The sequence below is a fragment of the Chiloscyllium punctatum genome, chromosome 45 (assembly GCF_047496795.1).
Source record: "Chiloscyllium punctatum isolate Juve2018m chromosome 45, sChiPun1.3, whole genome shotgun sequence".
Lineage (NCBI taxonomy): Eukaryota > Metazoa > Chordata > Chondrichthyes > Orectolobiformes > Hemiscylliidae > Chiloscyllium > Chiloscyllium punctatum.
This window is the reverse complement of record NC_092783.1, coordinates 11,896,597-11,917,077: the sequence shown is the minus strand read 5'-3', so window position 1 is coordinate 11,917,077 and position 20,481 is coordinate 11,896,597. Positions and strand designations below refer to the sequence as shown.

Sequence of the window (20,481 nt, the reverse complement as noted above, 5' to 3'; positions counted from 1 at the left end):
TTAATTATTATAGTGCATTACCAGTGATATCAGATAACGTCTGATTACATGTAATTGGAACTTGAAGGAAGAAGAATTTGTTCAAGCTAAAGTCAGTCTCTGTAAATAAAAGTCACTAAATGCTTGCTAGTTTATGCCAAGGTAGACAAGCAGGAGGCTTGTCTGCCTTGGAATCCAACATCTGCAGTTTCTTTGTCTCTGCTAGCTTATACCAGCATGGTTTTTAATTTTTTTCTATCAAGGGCATAATGAAGCCACTCATGCTATTCATACAGAATCCAGCAATGCCAGTGAAATTCAATGACATCTCCTGCTGGATCAGTTGCAAACAGGATGTGTTATCCAGCCTTGGTAAACAGGGCATTGCTCACCCGAGCTATACCCTTCTGCAGCTGCCTCACTATCTCTGGAACGCTGCAGCTGTCTCTTGAAAGGATATAACTGTGAAGAATTTCAAGGCTGCAGTTACTTTGCCTGCTGGGGGAAAGGCAATGTTGATGCGTGCTGTGAGGGTTGTACTTCTGAGCACCATCTTCCTCAAGAGTCGCAGTCACCTTCGGCACTGGTTTTCTGCACATGACATAAACCCACCAAGTGTTGTTTCCTTAATTATTACAGACCTGCACATGCTGATGGTTAAATGAAGGATACTTCATCCTACCCCATGATCAAAGAACTGGTAGCATCCCCCATGATGTTAAATTAGTGGACACAAGTTCAATCTGACGAGATTAATAAAGTGGAAATAACAAGTGAAATTCATACGTGACAGTAGTTAGAGCCTGAAGATATTGCTTAGCTGGTCTAAAATGCATGAGTTGATTCCTTGAAACTAAACAGCAAGCAGACACACTCCCAAAACCATCAGTTGGACTGATGTTTTCACAAATTTCTTCCTCCTTTGCTTTCTCTCCATAACTCTATTACTTGAGCAATAGTGAAAACAGCTATTATCTTCCACCGCTTCACCCTGGGCCTCTGGCCCCCTCACTTCCCTCTTCGAATCCCTTGCTTACTTCTTACCCTCCCTCCCTGAGTCTCACATGCAAAGATCCTGTTCCTGGCTTCACTATTTCCACTCTCTGAATGACCCCTTCCCAACCCCATGTGGTTTGGAAGGAAGAAACGGAAAGCAGGAGAGGTGCCAAGCTAGAGGTTTGGAAAGTAGCAGGGATGTTTTGAGCAGGAATGTTGGAGAGTGTGATGGTGATTCGGGTGTGACAGCGAGTCAGAGATAATGTCAAAGAGTTAGTAAGTTAGTAAGAGTTAGTGAGAAGATTTTATAGAGTCAGTTACTACTGACATTGTTATTTGGATGAGCCTGGTTTTGTAGAATTTCAAAGGATTCCTAAAACACAATGACAGTTCTACTAAATTTGTAAAGTGGATTCCTAGCCCAAGTCTCCAAAGGTACTCGTAAATCTTCCAGTTTTGTCTCATAGCAACGAGTTCAACTTGAGCTCTGTTACTAAAATTGAAGCTGCAGTATTAATCTAACATGTATCTCACATGTTTGTTAGTTGTTATGGTTATTGTTCTGAAATGTTGTGAGTTCTATTACACTGTGGTAAATGGAAGAATGAATTCAGTAAACCTGGTAATTTGTGGGCTAGGATGTTACCACATCAATAGCCAGGGGTAATATTCTTTCCTCTTCTCCCATATCTATGGTAACAATTTTGAAAAGTACATATATATTGTTATGGCCAGTTAAGGAGTACCATGGTTCCCCTCTGTTTTAAACCCTCTCTTGATCAGTCATAATAAACATGATTTATATTTCTTTTTCAGTACCTAGCTACCACATTTCAGCTAGACTTAGCTAACTATATCACAAACGAAGGAGAGTCAATTCCAAGGTTTTCTTGAGTGAAGAAACAGCATTTTATTATCTATTACTAACTAACAAAGTTAGGGATAGGTATCTGGTACAGGCAGGGAAGTAAAGACAGTTACAGTTTATAAATAATTAATAATTAATCTGAGCCTCACCTGCTGAGCTGTAGTCCTGTTTCCTTAGGAGGGGTGAATTTTGCAGATCTTCTTGATTTATCAGGCAGTGGATTTTTCAAGTTGATTATTAATTAATGCTGTTTTCGAGATTCAGATGCAAACTCTGTGTTTGTGAGTGTGTTTGAAAGAAAGAGATAGATAGAGAGAAGAGCTTCCAGTGTCCTGACTGTTATCAATCCATATTGCTTTCTCTTTGTGTGTTGTTACTCAAACTAATCCCCTGAAGTATGGTTTGTTTCTGCATTCCAAATCTAGCTCTTTTTTTTTCAAATTGAACACCCTACTGATAATCTTTTATTTCTAATAAGTAAGGTTTTCATGCAAGTTTGAGTAAAACGAAAGATGAGAATTTCTTCATACTTCACTGAGACCTAATGCCTCTTGATAAATTGGTAATTCTGAGGCAGACCATTTTATATCTTCCTTGTGGTTGCCTGGACTTCTCAGCTCATCACAGCAGCCATTTTAGGCAAGCAGTGTACTTTATGAAATCAGCTTTAAGTCCCTGAAAGACTCAGATATTAAAGTAAGGAAAATTGAACATTCATAGTTCATTTTCACAACTATTGTAACAATACAGATTTCTACAGATGGCACATATTCTTCCATTTCCTCTGTAACAGTGAACATGAAATGCATTCAGTATACAGATGGAAACATTAAGGGAAACTTTGATTCTCAGTGATGCCCAGTGCATTTGCCTCTCTCCATCTTTTGCTCAGGGTGGTGTCTTCTTCTCTTACCTGTCCCTTGTTCTTTTGGCTCTGGCTTCCAAATCACCTTGGGTTTGCCCTTTGTGCAGGTGGCATGATGGCTCAGTGGCGGCTCTGTGTGGAGTTTGCACATTCTCCCTTTGCCTGTGTGGGTTTCTGTTGTGTGCCCTAGTTTCCTCTCACAGTCCAAAGGTGTGCAGATTAGGTGGATTGCTGGTGGGGAATGCAGGGTTACTGGGATGGGGTGGGTCTGGGAGGATGCTCTTCAGAGGATTGATGTGGGCTGAATGGCCTCCTTTCACACTATAGGGATTCTATGAGCAAACTGGAATGCAAGAAATTGCCATTGAGACTTCTCTGCCATTTTGTTAGATCATGGCTGATGTAATTGTAAATTCAAATCTATTATTCTCCTGCTCCCCATAATCCTTCACTCCCTTATCAATCACCAACCTGTCTAACCCTGCCTTGAATATATTCAAAGCCTAATCTCCACTGGCTTCTCATGTATGATCGTGGGTCTTGGGTGGGTGTTGTGTTGCAGCAACAGACATTACCTCCCTGGGATCCTTGATCCTGGGGAAGATCTCCTGCTAGGCTGTCAGTGCCCGCGTGGCACCTAATTTTGCAGCCCTTCCCATTAGAGTCTATGTGCAGATCTTACATGCTCTCAATCTGGCAGATCCTTGATGCCCCCATTGGCTCCCACTCTTTATTTATATATTGCTATTTCTCAGTATTAGGAAAAGAATAATAGTGGCTGAAGTAAACATGTTAAATGAAACGTGTATATTTTTTCCTTGTGTGTTTTTGCTTAATCCATGTCCTAACACAAGGTGGGCAACCTGATTCCTCATTGCCACCAATGCTCCTGTGAACCAGCAACTGAGGACAATACCGAAGTTTTCCACTTTTGTCTCATGGATAAAGAACTTGCCTTTCATTGTTGTTTCCATCAGAAGAATGCACTTGTGTCCCACTTTACCATGTTTCTTGATTTCACTGGTCAAAGCACAAAGTCACTGCACTCCCTGAGGATTGAGTGTTTGACTGAGTGGTAGCATTCTTTTCCTGGAGTCAGAAAGTGTGAGGTTTGTGTTCGGCCCTAAAAATCCCATTAAATAGAATGAAAGTGGGAATGTGTAAATGTTTTCCGAATCCTAAGGTGACATCCAGCACACTATGCATGTATGGCATGTTTAAATGACCCCTTCTGTTATGGACCAGGCCAGACCCCCTAAAAACATTTCAAGAAAGTAGCCCAGACTCTAACTTTGCAAGTTGTTTTAAGCAGGTGTAGAGTGGATATTCTAGGAGTGATGCAGGTGGTCAAACCACTTAGTTTTAAACTAAAGAGAATTTATTTACAAGATTACTGAATGAAAAACAAATAAAAGAGAACAGAATATAGAATAACTTAACCTATCCAAAAACCCAACCGATTATCCTAACTTAATGACTCTGTTCCAAATACTTGCAACAATCCCCATAAACATCCCTTGGCAAAAAAGGTAAAATCAAACACAGATTCTTATAGGAGAGATGTCAGAGAGAGGGAGGATCAGCATGGACCTGCTTCTTTGGTCCAGCAGCTTCACAACGACTGACTACTTTCAGTGAACAGCCAGATGCTAAAAACCAAACCAAACCAGAGAAAAGCTGAGCTGGGAAAACTAGCCACTACTCTTTCATTGTACAAGTTTTTTTTAAACTTTAAAGCCTTTTTCCTGAGACAGTATTTGTTGGTTGTAATCAAATTGGCCCTAAAATCTTTCAAACCTAGACCTCCCGGAGTTTCTTAGTTTACAAATCCTCTGGGGATTTGTTGTCCCTCTCTATGGGTTGTGGGAATCCACAACACCTGTCCACTATATAGGGCTGACATCCTATTGGTTAGTGTAAAGATGTAAACAGGCAGTGTAAACAGGCAGTGTTCATGTCATATACTGGATTAGTGGTGCTGGAAGAGCACAGCAGTTCAGGCAGCATCCAACGAGCAGCGAAATCGACGTTTCGGGCAAAAGCCCTTCATCAGGGATAAAGGCAGTGAGCCTGAAGTGTGGAGAGATAAGCTAGAGGAGGGTGGGGATGGGGAGAAAGTAGCATAGAGTACAATTGGTGAGTGGGGGAGGAGATGAAGGTGATAGGTCAAGGAGGAGAGGGTGGAGTGGATAGGTGGAAAAGGCGATAGGCAGGTTGGACAAGTACGGACAAGTCAAGGAGACAGTGCTGAGCTAGAAGTTTGAAACTAGGATGAGGTGGGGGAAGGGGAAATGAGGAAGCTGTTGAAGTCCACATTGATACCCTGGGGTTGAAGTGTTCCGAGGCGGAAGATGAGGCGTTCTTCCTCCAGGCGTCTGGTGGTGAGGGAGCAGCGGTGAAGGAGGCCCAGGACCTCCATGTCCTCGGCAGAGTGGGAGGGGGAGTTGAAATGTTGGGCCACGGGGCGGTTTGATTGATTGGTGTGGGTGTCTCGGAGATGTTCCCTAAAGCGCTCTGCTAGGAGGCGCCCAGTCTCCCCAATGTAGAGGAGACCACATCGGGAGCAACCTCAGTGTTCATGTCATGTCTGGTCTGACTGTCTATCCATCTGTGATTGAACTGACTAAACTAAAACCCTGATTTATTGGATCAGGGAATAAATGTAGCAAAGCTCAACATACTCTCAGAGGTCAGGTTTGGAGGTTGTTGGAGATGATTAACGAAGTTGACCTGCTTAACATATTTAAATACTTGCAGATACACATTAATAGTTTGGGTGACACTTTTACAGCTAAAGGGGTACATATTGAGCATTCATGAAATGGGGCCTGATTTTGACACTGTGCCAGTGAATAGGTTTTGGATGAGTTAAAACCTCACACTGTGAATGGGTTCTACATATGATTAAATATATTTTCTCAAGAGAGAAGGGGTTGTTGTACATGAGAGAGGCTGGTGGGTGGAACCAAGTTTTGGATTCTAATGTCCTTTGTCTGATGTTAACAAGTTCTGTGTTGTCTTCAAAAACTAATCCCAGAATTCTCAATTCCGTTATTCAGTTGTTTGCTTTGCTGTAGCATAGTAAAGTATACTGACCTTGCAATCAACTCAACTATCACCTAAAATCTCACAGGAGAACTAAAATCTGATACTGAGAATCCAAACTCCTCATTGCATGAGAGGCAAGCAGGATTTCAGCAATTTGCTGTCAGAGATTTTTGCAGTTTTGATGTAAATCTAGAGAGACTTTTTCACTTCAGGTACAGAAACAAACGCCCTCCAGTTCAATTAATACTCTTTATTTTAGTAAAGATTGCTCATTATCCTTTGTATGCTAATGAGATTTTTATGAAGTTTTCTGATGTTTTACCAGTGTTCTCCTCGTAGCTTTCATTTTGTGTATGTAAAACTTAAATTCACTTTCTAAAAGATAAGCTTTGCTGATTAGGTATACAATTTTACTTTTAATGGAATCAGCCTGAGGTCTCCATTCCTCAGATTGTTTTTCTATAATAAACGTTTTGTCGTTACAGTGCAAGAGCACAAAGGATGAAAAATGTTTATCTAAAAGCCATTTCAAAAGTACATTGAGTGCAAAAATAAAGTTGACAATTTTATAGTTGCACAACCATTTTGCTCATATTAGCAGAGGAAAATGTACTATACAATTCTAATCTAAGAATAATGTTTCAAATCATAGGTAAACATTAAGTATTTGCTTTTAAAGCATGGTTAGTGCCAATAAGAATACAATATGATTAGTTGTTAGTGATTATAACAGAGCATCGGTATGATTTGAGAGGTCATGGTGAATTACATCATGGTTTCTTGATTGTTCTTCAGTTCACTGACTGCATGAGCATCCCAGCTGCTAAGGAACCTTGTGATACTAGCAGCACAGTTCAGTACCTTCCAACATCACAGAATTTTCAGTGTGTAGAGGAGAATCTGTTTCCTTTTGGGACCATACCAATACTACAGCAGCCATGTGAGTCATACACAATTTAGGAATACTGGGCTCAAGACAGGGTGGAGATCTATGCTTTTGAGTATGAATTGACTACTGATAACAACCATGAATGAAAAGGATAGATACATTTAGGAACAGAGCTCAAAAGCTCAACAATTACAAATATTTCAGGCTTCAGATAATCATTAGCAGAAGTTGATGGAAAAGCTAGCAGGTCAGAAGGGTCACCTGAAATGTTAACTCTGATTTCTCTTCACAGACGCTGCCAGACCTGCTGAACTTTTTCAGCAACTTCTGTTTTTGTTTCTGATTTACAGCATCTGCAGTTCTTTTGGTTTTTATTCAGACAATCTTTGTCTGACAAGGGAAGACATTTGAAGCTTCTCAGAAACTTGTTTACGGTCAGGCAAGGAGGGAAAAAGATTGTTTCTTGAATTTTTTCCAGCTTACTAGAAACTGGCCTAATATACGAGCCATAGATTTGTTTTTCAATGAGCACTTTCATTGGGCAAGAGATGGAGGGAGTGAGATCCACTGAATGCCCAGTGGAAAGAATCTGAGGCTTCAGACTTATCCATAGTCAGCCTTTACTAATGATTCATCTATTAATTGGACCCTCTTAGCAGGATGCAGGGAATAGGAAATCTGTCCAGTAAAAGCGTCAGACCAAACCAGTAAATGAATGTGGGAGCAGGCTGAAGGGATTCCAGAGGACAGTCATGCACAGCATGGGAGGAAGTGGGGAACACAAATGGTGGAGAGTCAGAGTTAAAAAGGGTGGTGCTGGAAAAGCACAGCAGGTCAGCCAGGATGCACAGTGGGAAAACTGATTTTGTGAGGCCATGAAGTCTGTAATTGTACCTCTGTGCTCCTGTTGGGGAGACAGCTTGCCTCTTGCTTTGGGCCTTTGCAAATATTATGGCTGAAATCAGGAACGCACTAAAGGCAAACCACTTGGCACAGAACTGCATCGAAGGAAAGTGCATCTGTTCTGCTCTGTTCACCCGCTCCTCCAAAATCATCTGAAAATAATTCACCTTTCATATATGTTTGGTAAGAATTATGATTATGAATGGCTTGTGTTATGTCTTTTTTTTTGACTGGATGTCAGACATTTGAGAACTAGCTATCCAATGTATTAGCACTTCATTTTGGAGGCTGACATTTCACAGTTTTAGGTTTTGTCGAATGTACTTTAGAACTGAAGAATATTGCCAGATGATGGAGCTTTACAAGTCATTTTTAATTTCATGTATTGTTATTCCTTTGCGATGTTTTCTGTGGAATTCTGCCACTAACCAGCTGAACTGTAACATGTTCAGCTCTGTGTTTCATAATCTGTGTCCCTAACTGCATTGAAATCCAGTTAGTGGCAGGGAATTCTATGGTGATTAATTCATCTCCAGACTTCCCAAAACCTGTCCACAATTCACAAGACACAAATCAAGTGTTAGATATTCATGAGTCAGATGGAATACTCCCCACTTGCCTCCATAACACTAAAGAAGCTTGACACAATCTAAATCTGCCCACTTTACAGGCATCCTATCCACCACCTTCAATATTCAATCACTCTGTTGTCATCGCAGAGTGACAACAGTGCGTATTATCTACAAGAGACACTGCAACGACTTACCAAGGCTCCTTTAACAACAAATCCAAAAGGACAAATGCAGCAAATTCATGGGAGATCACCATCTGCAATGTCCCAGGCCATTCTGACTTGGATTTATATTTCTGTTCCTTTGGCTTGAATCCTGGAATTCCTGTTTTGAGTGTACCAACACCACATGGATTGCAGTGATTCATAATGGCATCTTCTGATGGGCAATGGGGAGGTATGTAGTGGTATTATCGCTGGACTGTTAATCCAGATAATGTTTTGGGGCTCCGGGTCTAAATTCCACATTGCCAGATAGTGGAAAAAAGTCTGGAAATAAGAGGCTTATGATGACCATGAAACCATTGTTGATTGTAGAAAAATCCCATCTGGATCGGAAAGGAAACTTCCATCCTTACCTGGTCTGGCCAACATGTGACTCCAGACCCACAGCAATATGGTTGACTTTTAACTGCCCTCTTGGCAATTAGGAATGGGCAATAAATGCTGCCTAGCCAGCGACATCCACATCCTGTGAATGATTAAAGAAAAAAGAAATATGGAATGGAAACAAATACTGGCCAGCCAGTGACCTCAACATCCCATGAATTAATGAAGATTAAGTTAAAGCTGGACAATTGATTTACTTTTCTTTTACCACTAAGTGTTAATATCTATTTTTGCTATCATGGTAATTCAGCTACTTGAAGATTGATGCAAAGGCATTAACCCAAACTAAATTTGCAATTAAATGATTGCATAGTTTAAACTGCGGTTCTCTTCCAATTGTTATTTCAGACTGAAAGCTCCTTAAAACAATTGAAATGACTGGATTTCAAACGGAAAAATCACGGACCTGTATAAAGTATCTCATGTTCCTGTCCAATACTTTAATTTTTGTAAGTAACTGCTTGGTCACATTTGTGAACATTTGAGAATGGCTGTTTACATGAAACAGGTACTTGGAGGGAAAACTCTGAGAATATTCATGAGATTGGTAATTACAAGAAATTATATTAAAACCTGTGTCCATGGCAACAAGCATTGTTATTCAATAACTTTAATCAAATACATACCGCGTAATTTTATTAAAGTCTCAAATGTGGTTTAATTGTATTATGAGATAAAGAGTACTTTATCTTAAGAATGGTTATGAAATAGTGTGCAGGAGCAGAGGAGATTATTGCAGGATTCTTGATGAATATTAATGCTGGAGGCTTCAACCATCTGTAATAACCTCATTGTGGTCTTTTACAGACAGGAGGGATATGTCTGCTGGGAGTTGGCATCTGGGTTACAACAAACCCCAATGGCTTCAAGAACATTGTGACTGCAAACCCATTCATCTATACTGGGGCTTACATCATCCTGTCAGTCGGGGTAATTCTCTTCTTCCTAGGGTGCTTAGGTTGCTGGGGAGCCATCCGAGAGAGCAAACAACTGCTTATGATTGTACGTAACTTGAAATCTTCATTCTTTCAGATTATTTTTGTTTTATAATCAAAGGTGTCAGAATGGTTAAAATTCAATCTATATTTCTCCCTCCCCGACCTGCATTTCCAAATTTAAGAGGTTAATTGTACAAATGCATATTATATTCTCATTAGGATAACATCACCAAATTATCATAGAATCCCTACAGATGTAAGCAGACCATTCGGCCTATCGAGTCCACATCCATCCTCTGAAGAGCATTCCACTCTGACCCACCCCCTCCAACCTATGGCTAATTCACCTAACCAGTACATCCCTGGACACTATGGACAAGTTACCATGGCCAATCCACCCAACATGCAGATCTTTGGACTAAAATAGGACATAATATTTTTCTTCATCCATTTTGGGAGCTGGCAAGGGTTAGGGTCCTTTGTCCAGTATTCATCATATTGGCCTGGCTGCATCTGTGGAAAGAAAGCAGTGCTAATGTAATGTGTTCAGTATCGTGCTCTGAGAAAGGGACACTGGACTTGAAACATTAACTCTGCTTTCTTTCCACAGATGCTGCCAGACCTGTTGAGTTTCTCCAGCAGTTTCTGTTTTTGTCTCAGGTCTCCAGCATCTGCAATACTTTGTTTTATTCATTGCTTCGGTACCTGGTGTGTGGTGGCTAGCATTTGGCCTCTGGAGCAGCATAACCAAAACTAATGATCCTTTTGTTTGCAGTCCAAACCTTCACTTTTTCCAGCACTCATGGGGTAGTGACATGAGTCAAGAACATTTCCCACTCCACCGTGCAGACACATTGAGACTATTCTCCATCAGCATATTGTTGAGATTAACTCCCTACTGGCTAGTTTAAAACCCCATCTCAAATGCTTTCTTATCTCAGAAAATCAAAAGCTAGTGGAAGAATATCTGCATTTTGCATGGTTGGATGGTTGAGATGCTATCTGAAGAAGAACAGGGATTTTCTCTCCACTACCCAATATTTAATCGCTCAGCTAATATCATTAAGGCAGACTATGTGTCCACCATCACATTGTTGTATATAAACTGGCTACTGTGTCAGTCAAAATAAATGGTATGGGGAGAATGTGATGTAGTGGCAATGATATCAATTGATGCTCTGAGAACATGGGTTCAATTCCCATCATGGAAACTGATGGAATTTAAATTAAATTAGTTCATTTAAAAAAGGAATGAAAACTAATATCAGTAATAGTGACCGTGAAACTATAAAAACTAATCTGGTTCTTGGATAATTATTGCAGGTATCCCTTCAAAGTTTGCTATCTAGAATCCTCTGTAAAATAACGATCTGTACAAAACATAATTTGGAGATGCCGGCGTTGGACTGAGGTGTACAAAGTTAAAAATCACATAACACCAGATTATAGTCCAACAGGTTTAATTGGAAGCACATGAGCTTTCGGAGCACCGCTCCTTCATATGTTGGTACCGAAAGCTAGTGTGCTTCCAATTAAATCTGTTGGACTATAACCTGGTGTTGTGTGGTTTTTAACTTTGTACAAAACATAGACTCTGAAGGACTCTTAACCTGGTCTGTCAACATGTGACTCCAGGCACATTGCAATGTGCTTGACTCTAACTGCCCTCTGAAAGGCTATTTAGTTGTCAAGAGTAATGGCTTCCCCAGTGACACCCACATTCTGTGAAAGAATAAGTTACAATACGATTTAGTCTTCAAAATAATTCATTGCAATTGACTGCAAAGCATGTTGTTATTTCCTGTGAAAGACAACGTAAATACCATTTTTTGTTTATTTGTAAATAGTAATAGACCTTTTTCAACCTGTGGTTTAAAGAATTGTGCCACATTATGTTTACAAGCTGTTATTGAACCTGATTTTTTTTTGCAAGCTGCCCCAACATAAAAGTCTATTTTAAAGCATTTTGTATCAATTTTCCATGTAAAGAGATTCCCTCACATATATCAGCATGGATTTTTTTTCCACTTCTCTTTCAAGTTTACTTAAAAATATTTGTGAATTTGTTATCCTCAAACTCCTTTACTGTCCAGAAATGAAGACTAATTACAAGTTTTTTTCTATACGTAATTCGTTACTTCACGTCAGCGGAGCTCCCTCTCCTGCTTTCCCCTCAGTACGCCTCCCTTGAACAATGAACGAGATCTAAAACAAATTAAAAACCACACAACACCAGGTTATAGTCCAACAGGTTTAATTGGAAGCACACTAGCTTTCGGAGTGAAGGAGCGATACTCCGAAAGCTAGTGTGCTTCCAATTAAACCTGTTGGACTATAACCTGGTGTTGTGTGGTTTTTAACTTTGTACACCCCAGTCCAACACCGGCATCTCCAAATCATAAAACAAATTAGGTCTTCTTCACTTTTCATTTTCAACTCTTCTATGATAGTGCTCAGTACAGGGGCTCCTGACTCTTCATCTAAGGTCCCGGAAGATTCAATGACCCGAACTAAATGGCAAACTTGATTGGCAAAAAATATGCAGAGAATCCGGTTATATTTTTGTGAACAATTTACAAAATAATGGAGTTTCTCATTGAGAACGGGTTGGGAGCGGCCTCTGCTGGTCATTTTCAATTCATCTACTCCATGCAATACTGTCGGAATATTTTTGAAGAATTAGAATCACTTTATCTTTAATGTGCCACAATCCACTGAATTCAAATTGTGTACTTTTGAATTTTAAAAAAAAATCAATTTTGTGCACTGTAGCTGTAATTTGATTCGGTTCATACATTTAAGTTCTCCCTTGCTAATTGTGACGAGGCAATGCTGGTCTGTTAACATATGAATTTCTTCAGTTTGACTCTGAATTTACAGAACCGCCCAAACTGACAGATTTGTGAAAATCGAAGACCAGTTGCCTGCGTAAGGCATTTTTAAAAAAGTAACAATGTTTAAAATGCCAGATCAGATGTCTATAGTATTACTGAAATCATATACAGTTTTATGTGCATTCATGAATTTGCTGTAAATGGCAAAATTCGGAATTCTCCTCACTGTTACTCAAAGAGGCAGTTGAAGGGATAAGGAATAACTGATGGTGTTGTGTTATTTACAGTTTTTGCTATTGATTCTGATCATTTTCATCTTGGAGTTAGTTGCAGCTGTCCTTGCGTTAGTCTTCAGAAAACAGGTAGGTACAATGATCACAAATAAAATATTTTTCAGCTATTTGAGAGCAACTACTATGTGGCTGAATATGAATCCTGTAAATTTATATTCAGATACGAAAGGATTATTTCTTAAAGGAATTGCAGATGAAATACAAAGGAGACAATTCCACAGATGCATTTTCAAAAACCTGGAATGCCATTATGATGGACGTAAGTTTTCAAAGAAATTCTCTTCTTCCGCACATTCCTCCTGGATATAGGCTGCCTATATTTGCACAGCCATCAGCTGTCAACTTATGCCTTACCCAAGTGACTGTTGACATGTTGCTTTACTATTAGTTGCTTCACAATACGAGACTAGGACCCGTGGACACAGCCATAGAATTAGAGGGGGTAAATTCAGAACAGAAATGCGGAGACATTTCTTCAGCCAGAGAGTGGTGGGCCTGTGGAATTTATTGCCGCAGAGTGCAGTGGAGGCCGGGACGCTAAATGTCTTCAAGGCAGAGATTGATAGATTCTTGTTGTCTCGAGGAATTAAGGGCTACAGGGAGAATGCGGGTAAGCGGAGTTGAAATGCCCATCAGCCATGATTGAATGGCGGAGTGGAACTTGATGGGCTGAATGGCCTTACTTCCAATCCTATGTCTTATGGTCTATGGTCTTATGGTCTTATGAATATTGACAAATAGCTTGACCATGTGATGCACCACACTTCCCTTAGTTGACTGCATTAAAAACCATCTTGTGGTCCCTGGAAAAGGAATAGCAGACCAGGTTATAACAAATTGACTTAGGCAAAGTCAACCAGTTATCTGGAATTCCATCTGGTCAGCTTGACCTGTTGGCTTACCCATGTTGATTGTTATAGTACACACAGTCTTGGCAACATTATAGAGTGAGCTGTTTCGTAGCTTGTTTATGTTGCTGAACCTGTTCCACTGAGTTCATTGTTATTGTTCAGTCACCATTGTTATGGACCAGATCCCCTTAAAATATTTTAAGAAAGTAGCCTACGCTCTAATATTTTCTTATTTTAAAGGTAGATGTGAAGTGCCGTGTTCCAGATGTGACTGATCAAACAACACAACGTTTAGCAAAACAATTTAATTAAACACTATTGTTAAAATAAAAACAAAAGAAAGATCAATAAACTTAATCATAGGAAAACTTAACCAAATAATAAGGAAAGCACCTATTACTGATTAACTATTCCAGTATAGTAACTTCCCATAAACACATACCTTGGCAAAAAGGCAAATGCAGACAGAGATTCTTTCATGTGGTTCTGCAATTCAGGAGGAAAACTTCAAGAGTGTAGAGCAGCTAGGAGTCATTCGCTGATGCTTCCAACTCTTGAGATCCCAAAGACCTCTGAGTTACTGAAGAAACCAAATTCCAAAAATCTGGATCTGTGAGAGCTGTCCACACCCAGGCTGCTTCCTTTGTTCCAATTCTGAAAAACCTGAAGGCCTCACAAGCTGTTTACTGAAGTCACTTCAAGTAGCCAGTTTGGTGCCTCTGTCTTACAACCTCTCTTCAAAGAAAAAGGACAAAATGACTTTTAAAGGTGACAGCGTCATCACACCTCCTACTCCGTTGAGGCTCAGGTGATGATTGGTGTTGTTTGCATCACTCATCCACCCTAATTCTGCTCTTCTTCTGGCTTCCCCTGTCCTTTAATATTCAATTCGTGGCAACGTGGAATTTGCATCAAAGCCATCATATTTATTTCTTGTCATTTCAGTTTTCCTGCTGTGGTGTAAATGGGCCTCAAGATTTTGGACAGAATTCGTCTTTTCACGAACTCTTCCCCAATATGCTGCTACCTGAAGCGTGTTGTAAGAAGAACAATACAGTCCTTGTCTTCCTCGACAAGAATCGATGTTTTCAGGGAGATGCTGGCTACATAAACAGTAAGGTAAATAGAAAATGTACATGGAGCATTTATTGTGTAAGGGAATTGGTTGCAACTCAGTGTGATTTCTGGATTGATTTTTTTTAATCACTGAAGTCACTCAAACATGATTATAATTTTGATGTAGTGTAATAAAGTAAGCACCAATCTTACGGATTGGAATATGGAATTGAGAGACAAAATTTCTTAAGTTCCTATGTGGACATAGCATCACTGGAATGGCCTGTCCATCATCATTGTCCTTTGAAAAGGTGATGGTGAGCACCTTCTTGAACCATTGCTGCTTGTGCAAATATGATGTCATTGGATGGTGGACCAGACATGGGGACTGTGACTGGCCTATTACTATTCTTGCATCTGTTCCAGTGAGAGTCCAAGTTGAGTTCATAGAAAGGAGGCCCAGAAGGAGGGCATATAGCCCACCCTGCATGTGATAGCTCTTTGGAAGTGAAATTCAATTAATTCCATTCTTCTGCTCTTCTTCCATTACCCTGAAAACTTTCCAGTTCTAGAAAATACCCTAGTCTATTTCCAAAGTTACTAATGAATTTGTTTTAATTGCTCTTAATTGTTCTTTCAGTCAGTACATTCCAAATCATCACAATTCAACATATACAGGAAATATATGTAGTCTTGAAGGCATTCACTGAATTTTAGGTCATAGCAGTGTTGAAACTTGCACAGGGTAATTGCTAATGTTTCTTGTTTCAGGGATGTTTCTCAATGATTGCAGAGAATTTTCGGAATTATGTTCATCTGGTTGGAGCATTCAGTATAATAGTGCTTTTAATTGAGGTAAGGTCGCATTTGTCCAGATTTAAATGTTTGAAAGCTTCATAAAATACAGGGATAGGGGATTTATTTGTGGTGAAATTGCTTGTGCTGAAATTGCAAGCATACTTTTCAGAGCTAGGATTACAATTGAGGAAATCTCCTACCGTCACTTGATGGCACAAAAGGAACTTTCTCATTGTTCACTAAACATGTACCTTTTTACCACAAGCTATGAAAGTCTTTCAATGTTTGTGCAGAAGAATGATGATTTGAGGCAGGCAGAATAAATGGAGTATGACCCAATAGAAGCTTCAAACCACTTACCGGATTGAGACTAGGTAGCTAAAGCATACATGATCCAAAAGACAATTTTTGGGTTATTATGCTCCAAACTATCACATTGAACAAAGTACTTTTTTCAAAAGCAATTGTATCAAGGGAAGGGAAGATACAGGAGTGTAATTTCTGCTCTTAGTCATTTCCTCCCAATTCTGTCTGAACAACCATGATCTTAGGTATGTTTATGTTGGAGCAAGTTGAGCTTTGCAATGGCCCCTGAGACACACAAGAGAGTGGCTGATTCTAGTCAAAGTGCAATAAAACTTTGTGTCCTCGAGTTAGGATGTGAGAAAGATTGGTTATGTAACTCCCACGAATTAGTGGCTCAAAACATTAAATGAAAATGTACCTTTAACTCAGTCTTTTGTGTCTGAAGTGGATAAATTTTATCCATGTGGTAAACTAAATATCAACTGTGATGTTGATTTGTACAAACTGAAGGGAAGTACAATAAAACCTGCCTGAGAATGGAAGGGACGGACAAACATGTGGATATGGGTCTTGACTTTGGCTAATAGTATGAAATGGGCAATGTCACCTGCATTATGCATGTCAGCCTGTTTACGAAACTGTGTTTTGGACAGCTGATCTAATATCATGCATTGAATACTAGAAAACCCACGAAGACTTTCAACAGGCCAGAATGAAATTATGGTCTGTAGCAGGAAAACTACAAGGTGAAGCTGAGAAATAAATTAAAACGTAATACTGTCTGAAACTTAATTTTATCAATCCTGTTTTTGAAAAATGTAATTACATCTGATTGAAATTGAATTCCTCTTCTGTAATTAAATCTTTGTCCCATTATTTCTTGTCCTGCACCACAAACTACATGCTCTTTCACTCTCGGAAGATCTGTGTGGGAAATGTTTAATAAGGGGGCAGAAACAAGAGGCTTTAAATTCAAGGTAATTGGCAACATAATCGAAACGGAAAGAAGATGTTTTGTTTTACTTATGGGGAGTTGTGACCTGAAATCCTTTGCCTGAAAAGTTGATGTTACCAGAAAATAATACTTTTCAGAAGGTATTTGGATTAAATGCTTGCAAGGGAAAAAAGATTATGGCTGTGGGGAAAGGGCAGGCAAGTGAATCTAATTGGATGGCTCTTTAAAAGAGTCAGCATGTGCAAACTGGACTGATTGACCTTCCTTGTATGCTGTATCATTTTATGTTTCAATGAACTTGGACTAAAATTCATGTTATCATGTTGAGCCAAAGTTGTTTATTTTTGCTTTTGCAGCTTGGCGCTATGGCTTTTACTATTTTTGTGTACCAGACCTATAACTAATACTGACCATTGTCAGGCAGAAGACACATACTAATCATGACTGAACAAAGAGGAGAAAGCAGTCAACAAGAAACACGTACTGGACAATGACTGGGTGGATGTGCAGAGCCAGCTGTGATTTAGCAAGAATGCATTTAAATGACACGTGAAATTGTTTGAAAAGGAATGAAGCGAACCTTAATAATGAAAATAATGAAAAAGGACAGTCCAGCCATTTTATATTGTCCACACAATTATTATAATTGTAATTATTATAATTATATTCTGTTTTGTCCTGTTAAGAATGTGCTACTTAACCTTTTAACAGTGTTACTGCCCATTTTGAAATGGTTGTGTAATGAGGTACAAATGTAATGTCGAGCTAATTATATTACAGTGTAATAGATATGTATTGTGATATGAATATTCATATTTCTTCTATTTGTGATATCTCAGTTGTATTTTTGACTTTAAGGATGAAGGTCTGCAGCTTTCCTTTTAATTTATTATACCCCTCTAGTTTGCAAATTAAACCTCCCCTGAATCCCTCTTCCCACCTTTGTGCTTTTGAAGTGGTTGTGCAAACAACAGGCATTATATGGGTCACCTGATTCATTTCTGTTTTCATGCAACTCCCAAAACCCACACTCCAAATCCCACTCCCCACCATCGTGCCAATCCATGCCAGCCCTTCTACCTGTTAGTGAAAATTTACTTTGTCAACCTCCCCATACCAACTTGTTTGTTAGGGTAGAAGGTTGTTATGTAATGCTTGATTTGTGACAGCAGTAACAAGCAACAACAACCCCAGTGTATATTTCCTGTTGTCATTGTGGAAGCTGTGTTGTTTTTCATGAACACTTTCTTAATAGAGGGAGCTGTTCTATTATTGAGTCATGCACTGGTCGTATGTCACTTCCTTAATTTGTGGAAGCTGGCTTTTCTGCCATGTGTATGTAAGGTGGCATGGTGGTCAGTGGTTATTACTGCCGCCACACAGCACCAGGGGCCCAGGTTCGATTCCACCTCAGGTGACGATCTGTGTGGAATTTGCAGATTCTGTCTGTGTCTGTGTGGGTTTCCTCCAGATACTCCAGTTTCCTCCCACAGTCCAAAAATGTACAGGTTAGGTGGATTGGCCATGTTAATTGCCACCTAGTGTCCAGGGATATGGAGGCTAGGTGGGTTAGCCATGGGAAATGCATGGTTATAAAGATGGGGTGGGTCTGGGTAGGATGCTCTTATGGAGGGTAGCTGTGGACTCGATGGGCTGAATGGCCTGCTTCCACACTGTAGAGATGCTATGAAAGGCAACAGTGAGGGAATCACTTTTATTATAAGTGTTGATATTATTTATTGTGCTATGCAAATGGGGATCCTGTTCCCAAAGCTGGAGAGTCCTTCACATACTGAACACTTCTTAAAATATCTAAAAAAAGAACTGGGCCAGAATGAGTAAATTCCACTGCTCACGGTGTGTAATAGCATTAAGAGTGGACGTGTGAAACTTATTATTATTTCCAGTGAAATCATCAATAATGTCTTTTGAATATTTATCACAACTTTTTTTAATGATTTGTGCACCAGAGCTAGAACACTTGAGTATCTGATGACAGAGTCATCAAATGGACTTTTATAAACTTAGAACACACTAGATGATGGTACAATGCTTCTCTTTTCTTACAGCAACTTGCCTATAATTAGTTTAACTTATGATATCTTACTTCTGACCTATTGCCCTTTTTAAAAAACAGACATTTCTCCAGTCCATTCAAACTATTGGAGATTCTGAATGTATGGGCCAATAGCACATAAAATACAAACCCTAACTTTATAAGCACACATACTGTTAGGGCCTGCAGCTTGGTCTATTATAGAACTACTCCTACATTCAATTCCATTTTACATCATCTCTATCTAACAGCACTGGGTCATCATCTAGAGTGGTGGAAATCAATTCAAAGTAACCATTGTTAAATTCAACCATATCTTGAAACTCAACCCTATCTTGAAACTCAACCCATAAATGTCCTGCAGTGACCCTATATCTTGCTATCAGTTATCCATGAACTTCATTTCCACTAATAGCAAGAGAGTGGTCTATTATTAATATCCATGGATCAGAAATCCAGGCTAATTTTCTGGAGATGTGATTCAAATCCCACCATTGCAGCTGATGGAATTTTAAATCAGTTAATAAAATCTTAAATCTAAAGCAAGTCTCAGTAATGGTGACCATGAAACTATCATTGATTGTCAGACAAAAAAAAGATTAGTTTACTGATATTCTTTAGGGAAGGGAATCTGCCAAACCTACAATGTTTGGTCTACAGATATCTCTAGATCCACAACAAAGTAGTTGGCTCTTCATTTAAATGACCAGCAAGTCACTCCGTTCAACAGGCTTTAGGAATGGGAGACAAATATTGGGCTGGTCAATGGTACTTAAAGAATAAAAAATAACAGCAAATTTTGATGCCCTTAACTGAATGGTGTGCCATAGAAACACATGAAAAGACTACCATAAGCCATTGTCCTGTCCTTGGACAAAAGATACATGTTGATGATGATGATAACAAAATTAATTGGGTTTTATTAATGGTTTGAAGCTACTTATGGGCCTGTTCTTTCTAAGTCTTCAAAAAGTGAAAAAGAAAGAAGGCTTTACATGAGAAAAACACTGTAATCATAATTTCATACTGCAATTGCAAACTATTATATTTTATTATATAAGTGCTAACTAAATTCACTATCAATTGTTTAAAAAAATTACTGCTCCCAATCACTTGTTTTTGCTATTCAATAAATCCATGAAGTTGGTAAAGTTGAAGTAAAACATTGTGGAACATTATTCTTTTACTTTTGAAAGGTACCTTGAAATTATGGGATTGAACCAAATACTGAAGTAATCTTTAAAGCTTCTCTGTGACCACAAAACAAGTTACAATGTAAAAAATCATCATTCAGTGCAATCAGTCCATGTCTGTATTTACCTTTGACAGGAATAACTAACCCTAGTCATAATTATTCATCCTGCTATCACACCATTTTAATCTTTCATAAACAGGTTTAAAGGGTTTGGTTATACTGCAATTGACACAAAGTCAAAACCTGCAGTTATCCCTGAACTAGATTTAGCAAACTTCAAGTGCAACTGCTTTGGCTCAAATCAAGGTATGTAGCACAACTAGCCTAAATAAGAAATTATCCCAAAGTTTATTAGTACCTGTATTTATTGAGCTGCCCATTCTGACCTTGATCAGTCCAATAAATACAACAGCTGCAAGTCCAATAACTCATGTTACAGGGGTTGGATTTAAGGAACTGAGAAGCGTGTGG

General features: G+C 39.2%; 1 protein-coding gene across 16 annotated transcripts in view; it reads left to right on the top strand.

The window, feature by feature from the left end:
- Positions 1-19,978, top strand: part of LOC140467156 (tetraspanin-18B-like) — a 129,533-nt gene extending 109,555 nt beyond the window's left edge. For 13 of the 16 annotated variants that reach the window (XM_072563275.1, XM_072563272.1, XM_072563274.1 and 10 more), the window contains 7 exons: positions 9,077-9,177; positions 9,536-9,730; positions 12,788-12,862; positions 12,954-13,052; positions 14,590-14,763; positions 15,472-15,555; positions 17,116-19,978. In XM_072563275.1, coding sequence (XP_072419376.1) covers positions 9,103-9,177; positions 9,536-9,730; positions 12,788-12,862; positions 12,954-13,052; positions 14,590-14,763; positions 15,472-15,555; positions 17,116-17,163 — 750 coding nt within the window. In that variant the 5' untranslated portion in view covers positions 9,077-9,102 and the 3' untranslated portion in view covers positions 17,164-19,978. The remainder of the gene's footprint in view (positions 1-9,076; positions 9,178-9,535; positions 9,731-12,787; positions 12,863-12,953; positions 13,053-14,589; positions 14,764-15,471; positions 15,556-17,115) is intronic. The other 3 variants (XM_072563281.1, XM_072563280.1, XM_072563279.1) reach the window with 3 other exon arrangements.
- Positions 19,979-20,481: the final 503 nt, after the last annotated feature.